Source organism: Erythrolamprus reginae, chromosome 1 (genome assembly GCF_031021105.1).
Source record: "Erythrolamprus reginae isolate rEryReg1 chromosome 1, rEryReg1.hap1, whole genome shotgun sequence".
NCBI classification, from domain to species: Eukaryota; Metazoa; Chordata; class Lepidosauria; order Squamata; family Dipsadidae; genus Erythrolamprus; species Erythrolamprus reginae.
In genome coordinates, this window is record NC_091950.1 from 28,254,675 (window position 1) to 28,268,604 (window position 13,930).

General features: G+C 42.5%; 2 protein-coding genes across 2 annotated transcripts in view; both read right to left on the bottom strand.

Annotated features, from left to right (window-relative positions):
* Window positions 1-7,943, bottom strand: part of SIN3B (SIN3 transcription regulator family member B) — a 63,129-nt gene extending 55,186 nt beyond the window's left edge. Inside the window, exons 1-3 of the mRNA XM_070748215.1 lie at window positions 7,812-7,943; window positions 1,077-1,183; window positions 739-892 (exon numbers count right to left, since the gene is read on the bottom strand). Coding sequence (XP_070604316.1) covers window positions 739-892; window positions 1,077-1,183; window positions 7,812-7,943 — 393 coding nt within the window. The remainder of the gene's footprint in view (window positions 1-738; window positions 893-1,076; window positions 1,184-7,811) is intronic.
* A 198-nt stretch (window positions 7,944-8,141) lies between these two features.
* Window positions 8,142-13,930, bottom strand: part of NWD1 (NACHT and WD repeat domain containing 1) — a 49,820-nt gene continuing 44,031 nt past the window's right edge. Inside the window, exons 19-21 of the mRNA XM_070737626.1 lie at window positions 12,296-12,538; window positions 8,962-9,105; window positions 8,142-8,158 (exon numbers count right to left, since the gene is read on the bottom strand). Coding sequence (XP_070593727.1) covers window positions 8,142-8,158; window positions 8,962-9,105; window positions 12,296-12,538 — 404 coding nt within the window. The remainder of the gene's footprint in view (window positions 8,159-8,961; window positions 9,106-12,295; window positions 12,539-13,930) is intronic.

Sequence of the window (13,930 nt, forward strand, 5' to 3'; positions counted from 1 at the left end):
TGTGTGTGTCTGTGAACTTTTGAACCATTTCCAATAGCTCACCTGTTATTGGAAATGGTTCAAGAGTTCACACACACACACACACACACAAGGGGGGAGGAGACAGGGATGGAAAAAGAGAAGATAGTAATAATAGTAATAGATTTTGGTTTTGTTTTATTATTAATTTCTTTTAATAAAAAAGAAGGGAATTTTTTTTGTATGTATGTATGTATGTATGTATGTATGTATGTATGTATTTATTTATTTATTTATTTATTTATACATACTTCTATGCCGCCCAGTCCCAAAGGGACTGCCGCTCAGACACTATACTTTTCTGCCCACACCGAAAAAAAGTTAGAGGGAACATTGCTGACCAGTCTTTGGGATACGAGGCTGGAGACCTGATGTAGGGCTTTTTAGGTAACAGGTAATGCCAGCTTTTATTGACGCTCTTGTGCTACTTGTATTCTTTTCGAGGAAAGCTGGATTACTATTGCGCCTTCCTGCAAAGTCTCCGGGACCTATGCAACGAAGCAGCTTTGTTGGGAAGAAGAAGGGCTTCATCACTGTTTGTGGGTGCTCTTGTGGTCCCAGGGAGAGGCGGAATCAAAGTAGCAATGCCACAATGATCCGAGGATTTTTTTTTTTTTTAAAGGCTGTGAAAAGCGAAGTGCAAGACGATCCAGCCGCCTTGGATTGTGCAGCTGCAGATACCAGGTTAGGTATTATAAAACCTAATAAAGCTCTTCGTACCTGGCCAGTGAGAGGAGACTGAATGTTCAGCTTCCCGTTCTTTGGAATCTCTATTCGGTAACCCAGGGGCAAGAAAGCGTTGAAGCCAATGATGAGGTCAGGGTGTTCGTGGAACAGCTGGGAGACACGTCTGATGACGCCTGGAGTGTCGATGCTGGACACAAAACAAGACATGAAGAACAAGAGGGTGCTTAAATCAGGCAAAGGAGAATGAGCATCATAGGAGGAGGGGCTTGCTCTCCCTTTCTTTCCTGAAATCTCCCACAAGGCTCAGAGTGAGGATTCCATGCTTAGTCAAACCAATCAAAGGAGGGAAGCACAGGATGGAGTCACGTTACCTCTGGCTCTTAAACTCCTTCATGATTTCCAAGAAACCATTATAGGTGGCAGGATCACTACCAAAACGGATCTTCACTTGATCCAGGTAAGAGAGGGCATCTTCTACCTGTTAGAAATCACAAGAGATAGTGAAAGATACATACATACATACATACATACATACATACATACATACATACACATGCACAGTGGTACCTCTACTTAAGAATTTAATTTGTTCCATGACCAGGTCCTTAACTAGAAAAGTTTGTAAGTAGAAGCAATTTTTCCCATAGTAATCAATGTAAAAGTAAATAATGCGTTCAAACCCATTAAGAAAGAAGGAAAAGCTCCGAATTTGGGTGGGAAGAGGAGGGAGCGTTTCTTTTCTATGGGCGCTGGCAGAGGTTTATTCCCTCTCCAAGTGCCCAGAGAAAGGAAAATGCTTCATTTGCTCTGGACTACCAAAGCCTCCTCAAGTGCCACCAAAAGGCTTCTCTGGCAACCCAGAAAAGCCCGAGAAGGCCGGGATTAAAGGGGGAATGGCAGGAAACTGGCTGGGCCTTCGTGCCACTCTCAAATTTCCTGGGAAATTTTTCCAGGCTCAGGTTCTAAAGTAGAAAATGGTTCTTAAGAAGAGGCAAAAAAATCTTGAGCACTCGGTTCTTATCTAGAAAAGTTCTTAAGTAGAGTGTATATATATATATTAATTTTAATTTTCAAATTCAGCAAAAAACATGTGATATATATATATATATATATATATATATACACACACACACACACATATATACACATATACGTACATACATATATATGTCACGTGTTTTTTTGCTGAAATTGAAAATTAAGAGAGCCTAGGATAGATCTATTTCGGCCTTATTTTGGCCTCATCAGCTAGCCATACTCACTGGGACTTGAACCTGCACCCTTTGTCTTGTAAGGCAGAGAATTATCCTCTAGGCTACAGTATCCAATCCCTTCAGCTCTGCACCAGGGAAGGGTTACATATTTTTGTGTCGAATCACCCTGGTGTATTGAAGGAACATCACAGCTCCTTATTTGGCTCTCGGCCCAACCCAGGGCCATTTCCAAGTATATATACATATATAAAAACAAACTATATTTACAGCAGCACGAAGCTTACAACTTCAGCCTGATGATGATGAATGTGATTTCACCAAAACGTCGCATAGACATTCAAAATATTACACGGGGCAAAACCCGAACTCAGAACAATCTACATATACATGTATATATATATACCACACACAAATACCCAACAAGAGAAAAAATGCCATGAAAAGTAATTTTTCGTTCTTAAATTGGTTCCAATCCATGCTGAAGGACGTGCAAAAAAGGAAAACAATGCCACCAGTCTCCAGGCTCTCTAGAAACATCCAAAATTCAGTCAGAAAAATCTCCACTTTGCATTGAAAATGGGTTAAAAAGATCCAAATTTCCTTGCCAGTACTACAGGCAGATAGATTATATTTAGTTTCTGACAGGGCACGCTGAAGAAAAACACTGTGTGAGGCAATTTTTGGGGCGGCACCAGACTTTGTGGATGAGGCACCACATCATGATTTGTTTGCTTAACCAAGCGGGCATGGGTCACCAAATGCACTACCACATGGCATTGGTTTGTCTTATGGGCACTTCCGAAAGATTCTTTTTTTTCTTGGCTATCAGTCAATACATCCAACAATTACAGTATTCTTGCATCTCAAGATGGCCCACTGCTCTACCTCTGGGTCGCCAAATCATTAATCAGTATTTTATTTATTCTCAGAAAGAGCGCCAACTCTGCTGCCAAGCACTTTTGTTTTATAAGAGACGAGACTAATAAAAGCCAATTTATCAATGTAAAGGAGCCCAGGTATTCAGTCTAAAGTCGCTCCCAAAGAAGATGCACTCACACCATCATGACTTATGACCAAGCTCAACAATTTTTGTTGCTAAGACACACAGTTATTAATAACAATAATTAATAATAATGTATTAGATTTGTATGCCGCCCCTCTCGGTAGACTCGGGGCGGCTCACAACAATAAGAAAAACAATATACAGTGTAACAAATCTAATAATTAAAAGAAAGCATCTAAAAACCCGTCATTTTAAAAAACCATACAAAACAAGCATACCATACATAAAATTCTGTAAGCCTGGGGGAGGTGTCTCAATTCCCCCACGCTTGGCGATATAGGTGGGTCTTAAGCAATTTACGAAAGACAAGGAGGGTGGGGGCCGTTCTGATCTCTGGGGGGAGTTGATTCCAGAGGGCCGGCGCCACCACAGAGAAGGCTCTTCCCCTGGGGCCTGCCAGACGACATTGTTTAGTCGACGGGACCCGGAGAAGGCCAACTCTGTGGGACCTTATTGGCTGCTGGGATTCGTGCGATAGAAGGCGGTCCCAGAGCAACTTTTGCCCCGCCTTATGCTCTTTCCTGCCACAGCTGATCATTGAATCACTTGTGGTTATTAATTGAGAAACACTGTGGTTTGTTAAGTGAATCTGGATTCCCCATTGACTTTGGTGATCAGAAGGTAGCAAAAGTCGATCACCTGATCCTGGGACACAGTAACCGTCACACATAGGAGTCAGTTGCCAAGCATCTGAATTTTGATTGTGTGACCACGGGGATGCTGCAATGCTCATTAAGGGGTAGTGATTTCTGACAGTCTCAAAATGGGTGAACACTGCAGTCAGGCGGTAGGAAAAGCAAGTAGGATGCTTGGCTGCATAGCTAGAGGTATAACAAGCAGGAAGAGGGAGATTATGATCCCGCTATATAGAGTGCTGGTGAGACCACATTTGGAAGACTGTGTTCAGTTCTGGAGACCTCACCTACAAACAGATATTGACAAAACTGAACGGGTCCAAAGACGGGCTACAAGAATGGTGGAAGGTCTTAAGCATAAAACGTATCAGGAAAGACTTAATGAACTCAAACTGTAGAGTCTGGAGGACAGAAGGAAAAGTGGAGACATGATCGAAACATTTAAATATGTTAAAGGGTAAAATAAGGTTCCGGAGGGAAGTGTTTTTAATAGGAAAGTGAACACAAGAACAAGGGGACACATTCTGAAGTTAGTTGGGGGAAAGATCAAAAGCAACATGAGAAAATATTATTTTACTGAAAGAGTAGTAGATCCTTGGAACAAACTTCCAGCAGACGTGGTAGATAAATCCACAGTAACTGAATTTAAACATGCCTGGGATAAACATATATCCATCCTAAGATAAAATACAGAAAATAGTATAAGGGCAGACTAGATGGACCATGAGGTCTTTTTTTGCCGTCAGTCTTCTATGTTTCTATGTTTCTAAAATGGTCATAAGTCACTTTTTTCAGTGCTGTTATAACTTCGAACAGTCACTAAACAAATGTAGGTTGAGGACTACCTGGCCCGATGCTTTACATGGCATCGGGCCAGATTACTTGCGGGACCGCCTTCTGTCGTATGAATCTCAGTGACCGGTTAGGTCCCACCGAGTTGGCCCTCTCCAGGTTCCGTCAACCAGACAATGTCATTTGGCGGGGCCTAGGGGAAGAGCCCTCTCTGTAGGGGCCCCGGCCCTCTGGAATCAGCTCCCCCCGGAGATTCACACTGTCCCCACCCTCCTTGCCTTCCGTAAGAGTCTTAAGACTCATTTATGTCGCCAGGCTTGGGGCAATTAGATCTTAGGCCCCCTGGCCGATGAATGTTATATATGGCTGAGGTCTGAAAGTGATTTTTAAAATATAAGGGGTTTTAGATTAGTTATTTAGTTAATTAATTGGATTTGCCACTGTAATTTATTGTTTTTATCATATGTTGTAAGCCGCCCCGAGTCTTCGGAGAGGGGCGGCATAGAAATCCAATAAATAAATAAATAATAAATAAATAATGGTGATGCATGAGGTGGCAACTATCCTAATCCTTTGACATTTCAGTGGTTCTCAACCTTTCTAAGCCCTTAATACAGTTCCTCATGTTGTGTTGACCCCCACCCATAAGTCTGGCGCCAATTCTCCCAACAGAGCTTTAAGCTGATTGGCAAGAAGGTCAGAGGGACACCCCCACTGTAAACGCCTGATTGGTCGGGTTGTAAAAATATGTTCCAAGATGCCAGAATAGAAGCTTTAGTTCCTAACACCACGGGAAATTTGTCTTTTCCCATGGTCTTAGGCGACCCCTGTGAAACGGTCATTCGACACCCAAAGGGGTCCCGACCACCCAGGTTGAGAACCGCTGCAGCTGATTCTTTTCATACAAGTGATCCGTATCTCCAGTGTACATTAAGAAAGGGATTCATCAGTGTAAATGTTGAAACAGTATTTATTTATTGGATTTGTATGCCGCCCCTCTCCGTAGACTTGGGGCGGCTAACAACAATGATAAAAACAGCATGTAACAATCGAATCCAATACTAAAATAATTTAAAAAAACCTTATTATAAAAACCAAACATACAGACAGACATACCATGCGTAAATTGTAAAGGCTTAGGGGGAAAGAATATCTCAGTTCCCCCATGCCTGATGGCAGAGGTGGGTTTTAAGAAGTTTACGAAAGACCTCAGAGTACCTGTTCTCTTCCTAATTTGAAGGACAGATTCTGCAATCATTGCAGTGTAGCATTTTGCTATTGTAGTCAGGAATAAGTGGGGTATATCAAATATGACCTCCTCCCTTGCCTCTCTTATATTGCAATAAGGAGAAAAATACTGCACCAGGCCCGGAAGAGGAATATGCACTTTTTCCTCCTACTGGAAGTATTTCAACGCTCAAATCGTTATATTTAACTTGCTTCCTTTTATAGTTAAAAAAACAGAAACATTTATTAAATCCTTCTGGATTTTTGTCTACGTGGTAAGTTTAAGATAAACTTACACTCTTTTTAACAATATCAGTGTTGTAAATTAGATAGATGCCGCAGACAACTATAATAGTCTTTATATACATTTAATCAATCGGGATATTTTTGCTGTATGAATTATGCTTTATTAATTATGCCAGCATTATGACCGATGTTGGAAAGATAAGAAAATCTGAGTGTGTCTGACAGCAGCAGAAGTTCCAAACCTCTGAACAGCATTGAGCTGTCTCTAGTACCACTAGACGGAGAGATGGAGATGGGAGGGGAATCTCAGCCATTTTTCCTCAACAGAGCTTTGAAGAGCGGAGTTGCTTTAAAAGACAGAAAATGCCAGAAGAGAATTCTCATGGAAAGTGGAAGCTGGTGTGATTCTATGTTCCTGGTGTGGAAAAAAGGGAAAGGTGTGCAGAACATGGCTCTTGTAAGCCCATATTATGAGATGCTAAGATATAGTATTAGCAGCAACAGAATTGATGGAGCAATCTATGTTTTGGAAAGGCGAATGGATGCGCCATATCTCACGAATCAGCCTGGGTTTAGGTAATAAGATGGAGGGAAGAACACAACATTCGGCCTTACTGCTCCCCAATTCAAGGCTATTTTGCACTTACCACAAAGGCACTAGAGCAACATGTTAAACTGGCCATTGTTATTTTTTGGTGCCACACATTCAGAACAAGATTGTAATAATAAACTATACTTCCTAGAAATTAATCAGCACCTGCCCATGCGATTTACTGCCCAAAGGATGTTTCTAAGAAAAAACAGTTTATTTGACAATTTCCCCTATTAAGCTGTTCTTTTTGTTTCTGCAGCTGCAGAACACTCAATAACATGAACACTCAATTGCAGTCCTGATGCTTTATTTAATGTTCAGTTTGAATTCTGTGCAAAAGCAGCTCCCCCCCCTTTTTTTTTTCACCAAGGGCCTCCAAGTATGGCTTTATGGTGACCAAAAAGGCACCTTGTTCCCATCCGTATGAAACAGAACCCCCAACGCTGTTCAAATAAAAGGATGCAAAATGTATTATGGAGTGCCAATCCAAATACAGTAACAGATTACAAACGGAATAAAAAACAAAAAACCCCATCAAAACACGTGGCACTTAGCCATTTTAAATTAAAGGTGCCAGCCCACTTTTCTTTATTTTTTAAAAAACTTTTTTTGTTTCTACTTGACAGCTCACAAAGTAAGGAAAATATTCCAACAAAGAAAAAAAAGGAAGGAAGGAAGGAAGGAGAGAGAGAGAGAGAGAAAGAAGGAAAGGAAGGAAGGAAGGGAAAAAAAGGAAAGTAAGGAATGAAGGAAGGAGGGAGGGGGAGAGAGAAAGAAAGAAAGGAGAGGAAGGAAAGAAAGAAAGAACGGGAAGGAAGGAAAAAAGGGAAGGAAGGAGGGAGAGGGGAGAGAGAGAAAGAAAAAAAAGAAGAAAGAAAAGGAGAGGAAGGAAGGAAGGAAAAAAAAGGGAAGGAGAAAGAGGGAGGAGAGAAAGTAATAAAGAAAAGAAAGAAAGAAAGAAAAGAAAAGAAGAAAAGAAGGAGAGGAAGCAAGGAAGGAAAAAATGAAAGGAAGGAAGGAGAAAGAGGGAGAGAAAGAGAGAGAAAGAAAGAAAGAAAGAAAGGCAAAAAAGGAAAGAGGCGGAAGGAGGCAGCGGGGCTTTCATGCATCTTGCCTTTTAACATTGACAATGCAAAGAGAAGCGGGGGTCCTCCAACCTTATGCAAAGGGGGGCTCGAGCTCTGCAAGCAGCCCATCCCACCAGTACCCACCGGGGAAAGAGCAGAGAGGGGGAGGGAGTCCCCCCCCCCAAGTTCTAGGCAGGTGAGGCAGAGATAAAAGGAGATCAATCTTTGGGGAGTCGCCCCCTTTCTCTCCCCCGCCCCCTTCAGACTTACGTGGACTGGAAGCTTTTCGGGAGCAGGCGTCGCCACCGCGCCCCCTCCTCCTCCGGCCCCCCCAGTCCTGCCCCCCATCTTCGCTCCGCTGCTGCTCCCCCGGCCGCCTCCTCCCCCTCCCCCCGCCGCCATGTTGGGGCTCCCGCGGCGGCGGCGGTAGCAGCGGCGGCGGCGACTCTTCCGCCCCCTTCCGTCAGCCGCAGCGGCGCGCCCGCAGCAGCCTGCGCCTTGCGTCAGTGCGCACGTTCCCCCGGACTCTAGGAGGAAAAGGACCGCGGAACCTTCGGGACTGGGGTCGAGGGAGGCGCCGGAAAGGAAAGGAAACGCTCATCAGCGGAAAAGGGTCTCTAGAATAAAGAGGAAAACCATAGAGAATGGAGAGAGGGATGGGTGTCTTTAAGAATAAATGCTGGTGCTTTGCCATAGAGGCGCTCAATGGTTCATAGCTTTTATTTCATAGAAAGGCATTTGGTGGGTGGGGCGGGGGGAGATTATATAAATATGGCTATTATCTCCCTCCCTCCCACCCACCAACCAAATGCCTTTCTATGAAATAAAAGCTATGAACCATTGAGCGCCTCTATGGCAAAGCACTAGCATTTATTCTTAAAGACACCCATCCCTCTCTCCATTCTCTATGGTCTTCCTCTTTATACGAGAGACCCTTTTCCATTGAGAAAATAATAAGTCGGAAACAGAATTATGGATAGGGACCAGTCACAGTTATTGGTTTTTCTCTTTTTTTCCTCAGGCCACCAACGTTTCTTAAGCACAAGACCTTAAATGAATCTCCGAGGGAAGAATATCACAGTCAATAACCAGGCAAAGATTAGATGCAGAGAATTGGATCCTGGGAAATGGAGAAGGGGGAAAATGGGAAGGAGTTGAGATCAAGGAGGAGAAATGGAAGAAAGGCTACTGGGACACACCCAAAGGAGAGGGGGCGTGGACGGTGGACCTCCTAAGCGATGCATACCAATTGCTCACTGTAGGAGATGCAGGCATTGGGACGCAAAGCCCTCGAGGGCTCAGCTTTCTTTTCAGCACGCAAAGAGTTAACATTGCAGAATTGGCATTCGTCGCCCGGGGTCATTTAAAGTCCTATCCGCCGATTCTTAAACCGCAGAAAATGGACACTGCCTAAAATTGCCTGGTTTGGCTCGATGGCTGGCCCCGATCCGATGCCGTCCAATGGCGGGGGCCCTGTTGGTCGTTGGCATGAAAAACAAGAGAATGGTGGATTCTCCCATTACGGTTTCCCGCCGCTGCTGATTGTCAAAATCAGCTGGTTGGCCTAAATTCGGGGAGAGGCAAAGCCAAAGTTAAGGGAGGACGAAACTTGCCCCAGGCTTTGAATGACTGTTTTGCATGAGTGGATTGGAACAGAACAGAATAGAATTTTATTAGCCAAATGTGATTGAACACACAAGAAATGTGTCTTGGTGCATATGCTCTCAGTTTTGCATCTTAAGATGCAAATGCAACTTTGCATCTCAGATTTTGTCCCTTTGAAAATACAGTGGTACCTCTGCTTAAGAACTTGATTCGTTCCATGACCAGATTCTTAAGTAGAAAAGTTGTAAGAAGAAGCAATTTTTCCCATAGGAGTCAATGTAAAAGCAAATAATGTGTGCAAACCCATTAGGGTTAATAATAATAATAATAATAATAATAATAATAATAATAATAACAACAACAACAACAACAATAATAATAATAATAGGAAAGAAATAAAAGCTGGGAATTTGGGTGGGAGAAGGAGGAGGAAGAAGAGGAGGAGGACAGTCGCTGCCGAAGGAAAAGGTGAAGTGAGGGGAATCAAAAAAATCCAAAACTTTAATGCTTAAAAAAAAAGAGGGACTCTGAGCATGCGCCTCCCATACACCCGGTGTGAAGCTGCCTTTCATACACTGCACCAGAGAAACCCAGGCGAGCAATAGGGAGAATGCCACCAAAAGGCTCCTCTGGCAGCCCAGATGGCCGGGATTAAAGGGGGGGTGGTAGGAAACTGACCAGGCATTTGTGCTGCTCTCAAATTTCCTGGAAGAGTTTTCTGGGCTCGGGTTCTTAAGTAGAAAATGGTTCTTAAGAAGAGGCAAAAAAATCTTAAACAATCCCGGTTCTTATCTAGAAATGTTCTTAAGTAGAGGTGTTCTTAAGTAGAGGTACCACTGTATATTGTGACCTTGCACTCACATACAAAAGGGATGAGAGTTGTTTTATCATGGCATGATGCTGCTTCCATATCATTGTTTCTCAACCTTGGCAGCTTTAAGAGGTGTGGACTTCAATTCCTAGAATTGCAAACTGGGGAATTCTGGGAATTGAAGTCCACACATCTTAAAGTTGCTGGGATTGAGCAACATTGTATTACAGTGTTTCTTAACCTTTTTAATGCCGCAATCGCTTCATACAGTTCCTCATGTTGTGGTGGCCCCCGAACCATATGTCCAGTGCCAATTCTACCAACAGAGCTTTAAACTGATTGGCAGGAAGATCAGTGGGACACCCCCCCCCGGCCCCCACTGTAAACGCCTGATTGATTGGATTGTAAAATAAAATAATAATAATGCGCAGCACACCAGTTTTCAGGTAAGTGCAACCTATCGGTGGTCTAGGATTAATACAGTTTTACAATTTAGTAAATATCTGAGATAGGATTTCTAAAGGACTTTGTTTCTTTGTAAAGAAAAGAAAAGGGCATACACATTTATTTTGTAATATTTGATTTATTTACAAATACACACGCATTTTAAACTCATTTTCAGTTCTGCAACATTTTCATTTGTAAACTGCTCTTGACCTCCATCCTTTCCCTTAATTAGAAGATGTCACTCGTTTAAATAAATCCAGTGATTATGAAATAATTTTGTGCACATATAATCCTGATGAATCTTCAAACGTTCATCTACTTGCCTTAAGAAAGGAATGGTCAGAGTTGATCATGAATATCCAACATGGATGGAATTAGGCAGTGTGAAATACAGAGAACCAACCAGCCTAATATTTCCTGCAGCATCTGGGATGGTTTCCTACCATTGCTGAAAACCAGTAAACTTGTTTCTGTTTTGGGGCCCAAAAGGAACCCAAGACATTTGAATTGAAATCTTAAAATAGGCTTGCTAAGGAAAAACAAATCCTATAAACTCGTATTCTTTATATTATGATTTTCCCCTATAGAATATAAAGAAACAAAAAGGTGCAAAAAAGAAACTCAAAATGACTTCTAACCTTCAATAGAAAATTACAATGTATTGTGCTTCCTCCGTTTTAGTTATTATATAAATCTTTCCATTAATGCACATCTTCCTTAATCTTGAAATCCATAAATCACTGTGTCGGTTATTTCTTCTTTTAGCAAAAAAGCCCATATATAAGGTTTCCAGTCTTTTAAAAAAAAGTTATTGTTTTTCTCTGACAACGCAGGGCAATTCTGCCATTTCTGAGAATTCTGGCATTGTCATAATCCATTCCTCCATTGTCGGGAATGTCCTTCTTCTTCTATTAAACTCATACAATACTTTTAAATCCCAGCAGGAAAAATATGAAGAAATAGACTATCACTTTGCATTATGCAAGCTCCCCCAAATGTTAAGTGCAACCTTCCACCGCTAAAAGATTGCTGTCTCCTACATTAGGTAGTTATTCCTTTCCAGAACTCAAGGTTCAGTGAAAATAAGGAAAGAAGAAGCAGCAGTTTGGATTAGTGGTTAAGATGCTAGCCTAGGAACCAGAAGACCATGAATTTTAGTCCCGCTTTAGGCATGAAAAAACGGGCTGGGTGACTTTGAGCCAATCACTCTCTCTCAGCCCAACCCATCTCACAGAGTTGTTTTATGGGGCAAATAGGAGGAGGGAGGAGTATTGGATATGTTTTGTCGCCTTGAGTTATTTATAATTCAATTCAATTCAATTTATTAGATTTGTATGCCACCCCTCTCCGAAGACTCGGGGCGGCTCACAACAATAATAAAAGCAATATTCCAGCGAAAACAAATCTAATATTAAAAAGCACATAAAATCCTATCATATTTTAAAAAGCAAACAACATATACATACCCAAACATAAATATTAAAAAAAAAGCCTGGGGGAAAGGTGTCTCAACTCCCCCATGCCTGGCAGTATAAGTGAGTCTTGAGTAATTTACGAAAGACAAGGAGGGTGGGGGCAGTTCTAATCTCCGGGGGGAGTTGATTCCAGAGTGCCGGGGCTGCCACAGAGAAGGCTCTTCCCCTGAGGCCCGCCAAACGACATTGTTTGGTTGATGGGACCCGGAGAAGGCCAACTCTGTGGGACCTTATCGGTCGCTGGGATTCATGCGGTAGTAAAGACAGAATAATAAATAAATAAATAATCTGAGGAAGTGAATAAACAACCAAGTGAAGTTCACTTGTGGGTGACAAGGTAGATATTCAAGTCATTCTTTGTCACTCTATGTCGTTAAGTCACACAATCCTACAAATTTGTGAGAGCTTGTTAGTACAGCTCTGAGCATTCCTTAGGTTGCCCTGGATGTCTCCTGGATCCTGGCTCTCTTTTGGCCGAGATTTCACTGTGTACGTTGCTTTAACACTGCTGAACGTATCATGGCGAAAGTTGATGCCCTGTGGGCAGCGGAATCTCTCCCGTACGAGGTAGCCAAGTTGTGTTGTTGCAACAAAGCCTTCAGCTGTTGACACCATCCTGGTAATTTTTGCATGCACAAACTGAACTGCTAAGAGGGACCCTGTGGAAAATGGGAAGAGGCCAGCGTCACAACAAGGAACTCAAATTACATTCAAATCTTTTTTCCATCCCACAGAGTGTCAACAGGAGGAATTGAGATAGCAGCTTCGATCACACAGTTGGAGCTGCTATCTTGAATTTTTTTTTTACCTTCCCTGTCCCACACCTGCTTCCAACATCCCACTATACATTTGAAAGAGGGGAAAGTAAGGTTGTATATTTAGGCAAGAAAAACAAAATGCACAGATACAGTATATGTGGTGCATTGCTCAACAGTAGTAACAGTGAGAGGGATCTTGGAGTCCTAGTGGACAGCCATTTTTATTTATTTATTTATTCATTCATTCATTCATTCATTTATTGTTAGAGTTGGAAGGGACCATGCGGTCATCAAGTCCAACCCCCTGCCTAAGCAGGAACCCTATAGCATCCTAGCCAAATGGCAGTCCAATTTCCTCTTTAAAATGTCCAGAGTATTGGAGTTCACAATGTCCGCTGGTAGGTTGTTCCACTGGTTGATCGTTCTGACCATCAGGAAGTTCTTCCTTATTTCCAGGTTGAATCTCTCCTTGGTCAGCTTCCAGCCGTTGTTCCTCGTCCGGCCCTCCGGTGCCCTGGAGAATAAAGTGATCCCCTCCTCTCTGTGGCAACCCCTCGTATACCTGTAGACTGCTATCATGTCCGCTCTGGCCCTCCTTTTCTCTAGGCTATCCATGCCCAGTTCCCGCAGTCTCTCTTCATAAGTCTTGGTTTCTAGACCCCTGATCATTTTGGTTGCTCTTTTCTGCACCTTCTCCAGAGTTTCAATTTAAATATGAGCCAGCAGTATGCAGCAGCTGCCAAAAAAAGCCAACACAATTCTAGGCTGCATTAACAGAGGGATGGAATCAAGATCACATGAAGTGTTAATACCACTTTATAAGGCCTTGGCAAGGCCACACTTGGAATACTGCATTCAGTTTTGGTTGCCACAATGCAGAAAGGATGTTGAGACTCTAGAAAGAGTGCAGAGAAGAGCAACAAAGAGGATTAGGGGATTGGAGGCTAAAACATATGAAGAACGGTTGCAGGAACTGGATATGTCTAATTTAATGAAAAGAAGGACCATGGGAGACATGATAGCAGTGTTCCAATATCTGAGGGGCTGCCACAAAGAAGGAGGAGTGAACCTAGTCTCCAAAGTATCTGAAGGTAGAACAACAAGCAATGGGTGGAAACTAAACAAGAAGAGAATAACTTAAAACAAAGGAGAAATTTCCTGACAGAACAATTAATCAGTGGAACGTCTTGATCCAGAAGTTGTGAATGCTCCAACACTGGAAGTTTTTAAGCAGATGTTGGATAACCATCTGTCTGAAGTAGTGTAGGGTTTCCTGCCTAAGCAGGGGGTTGG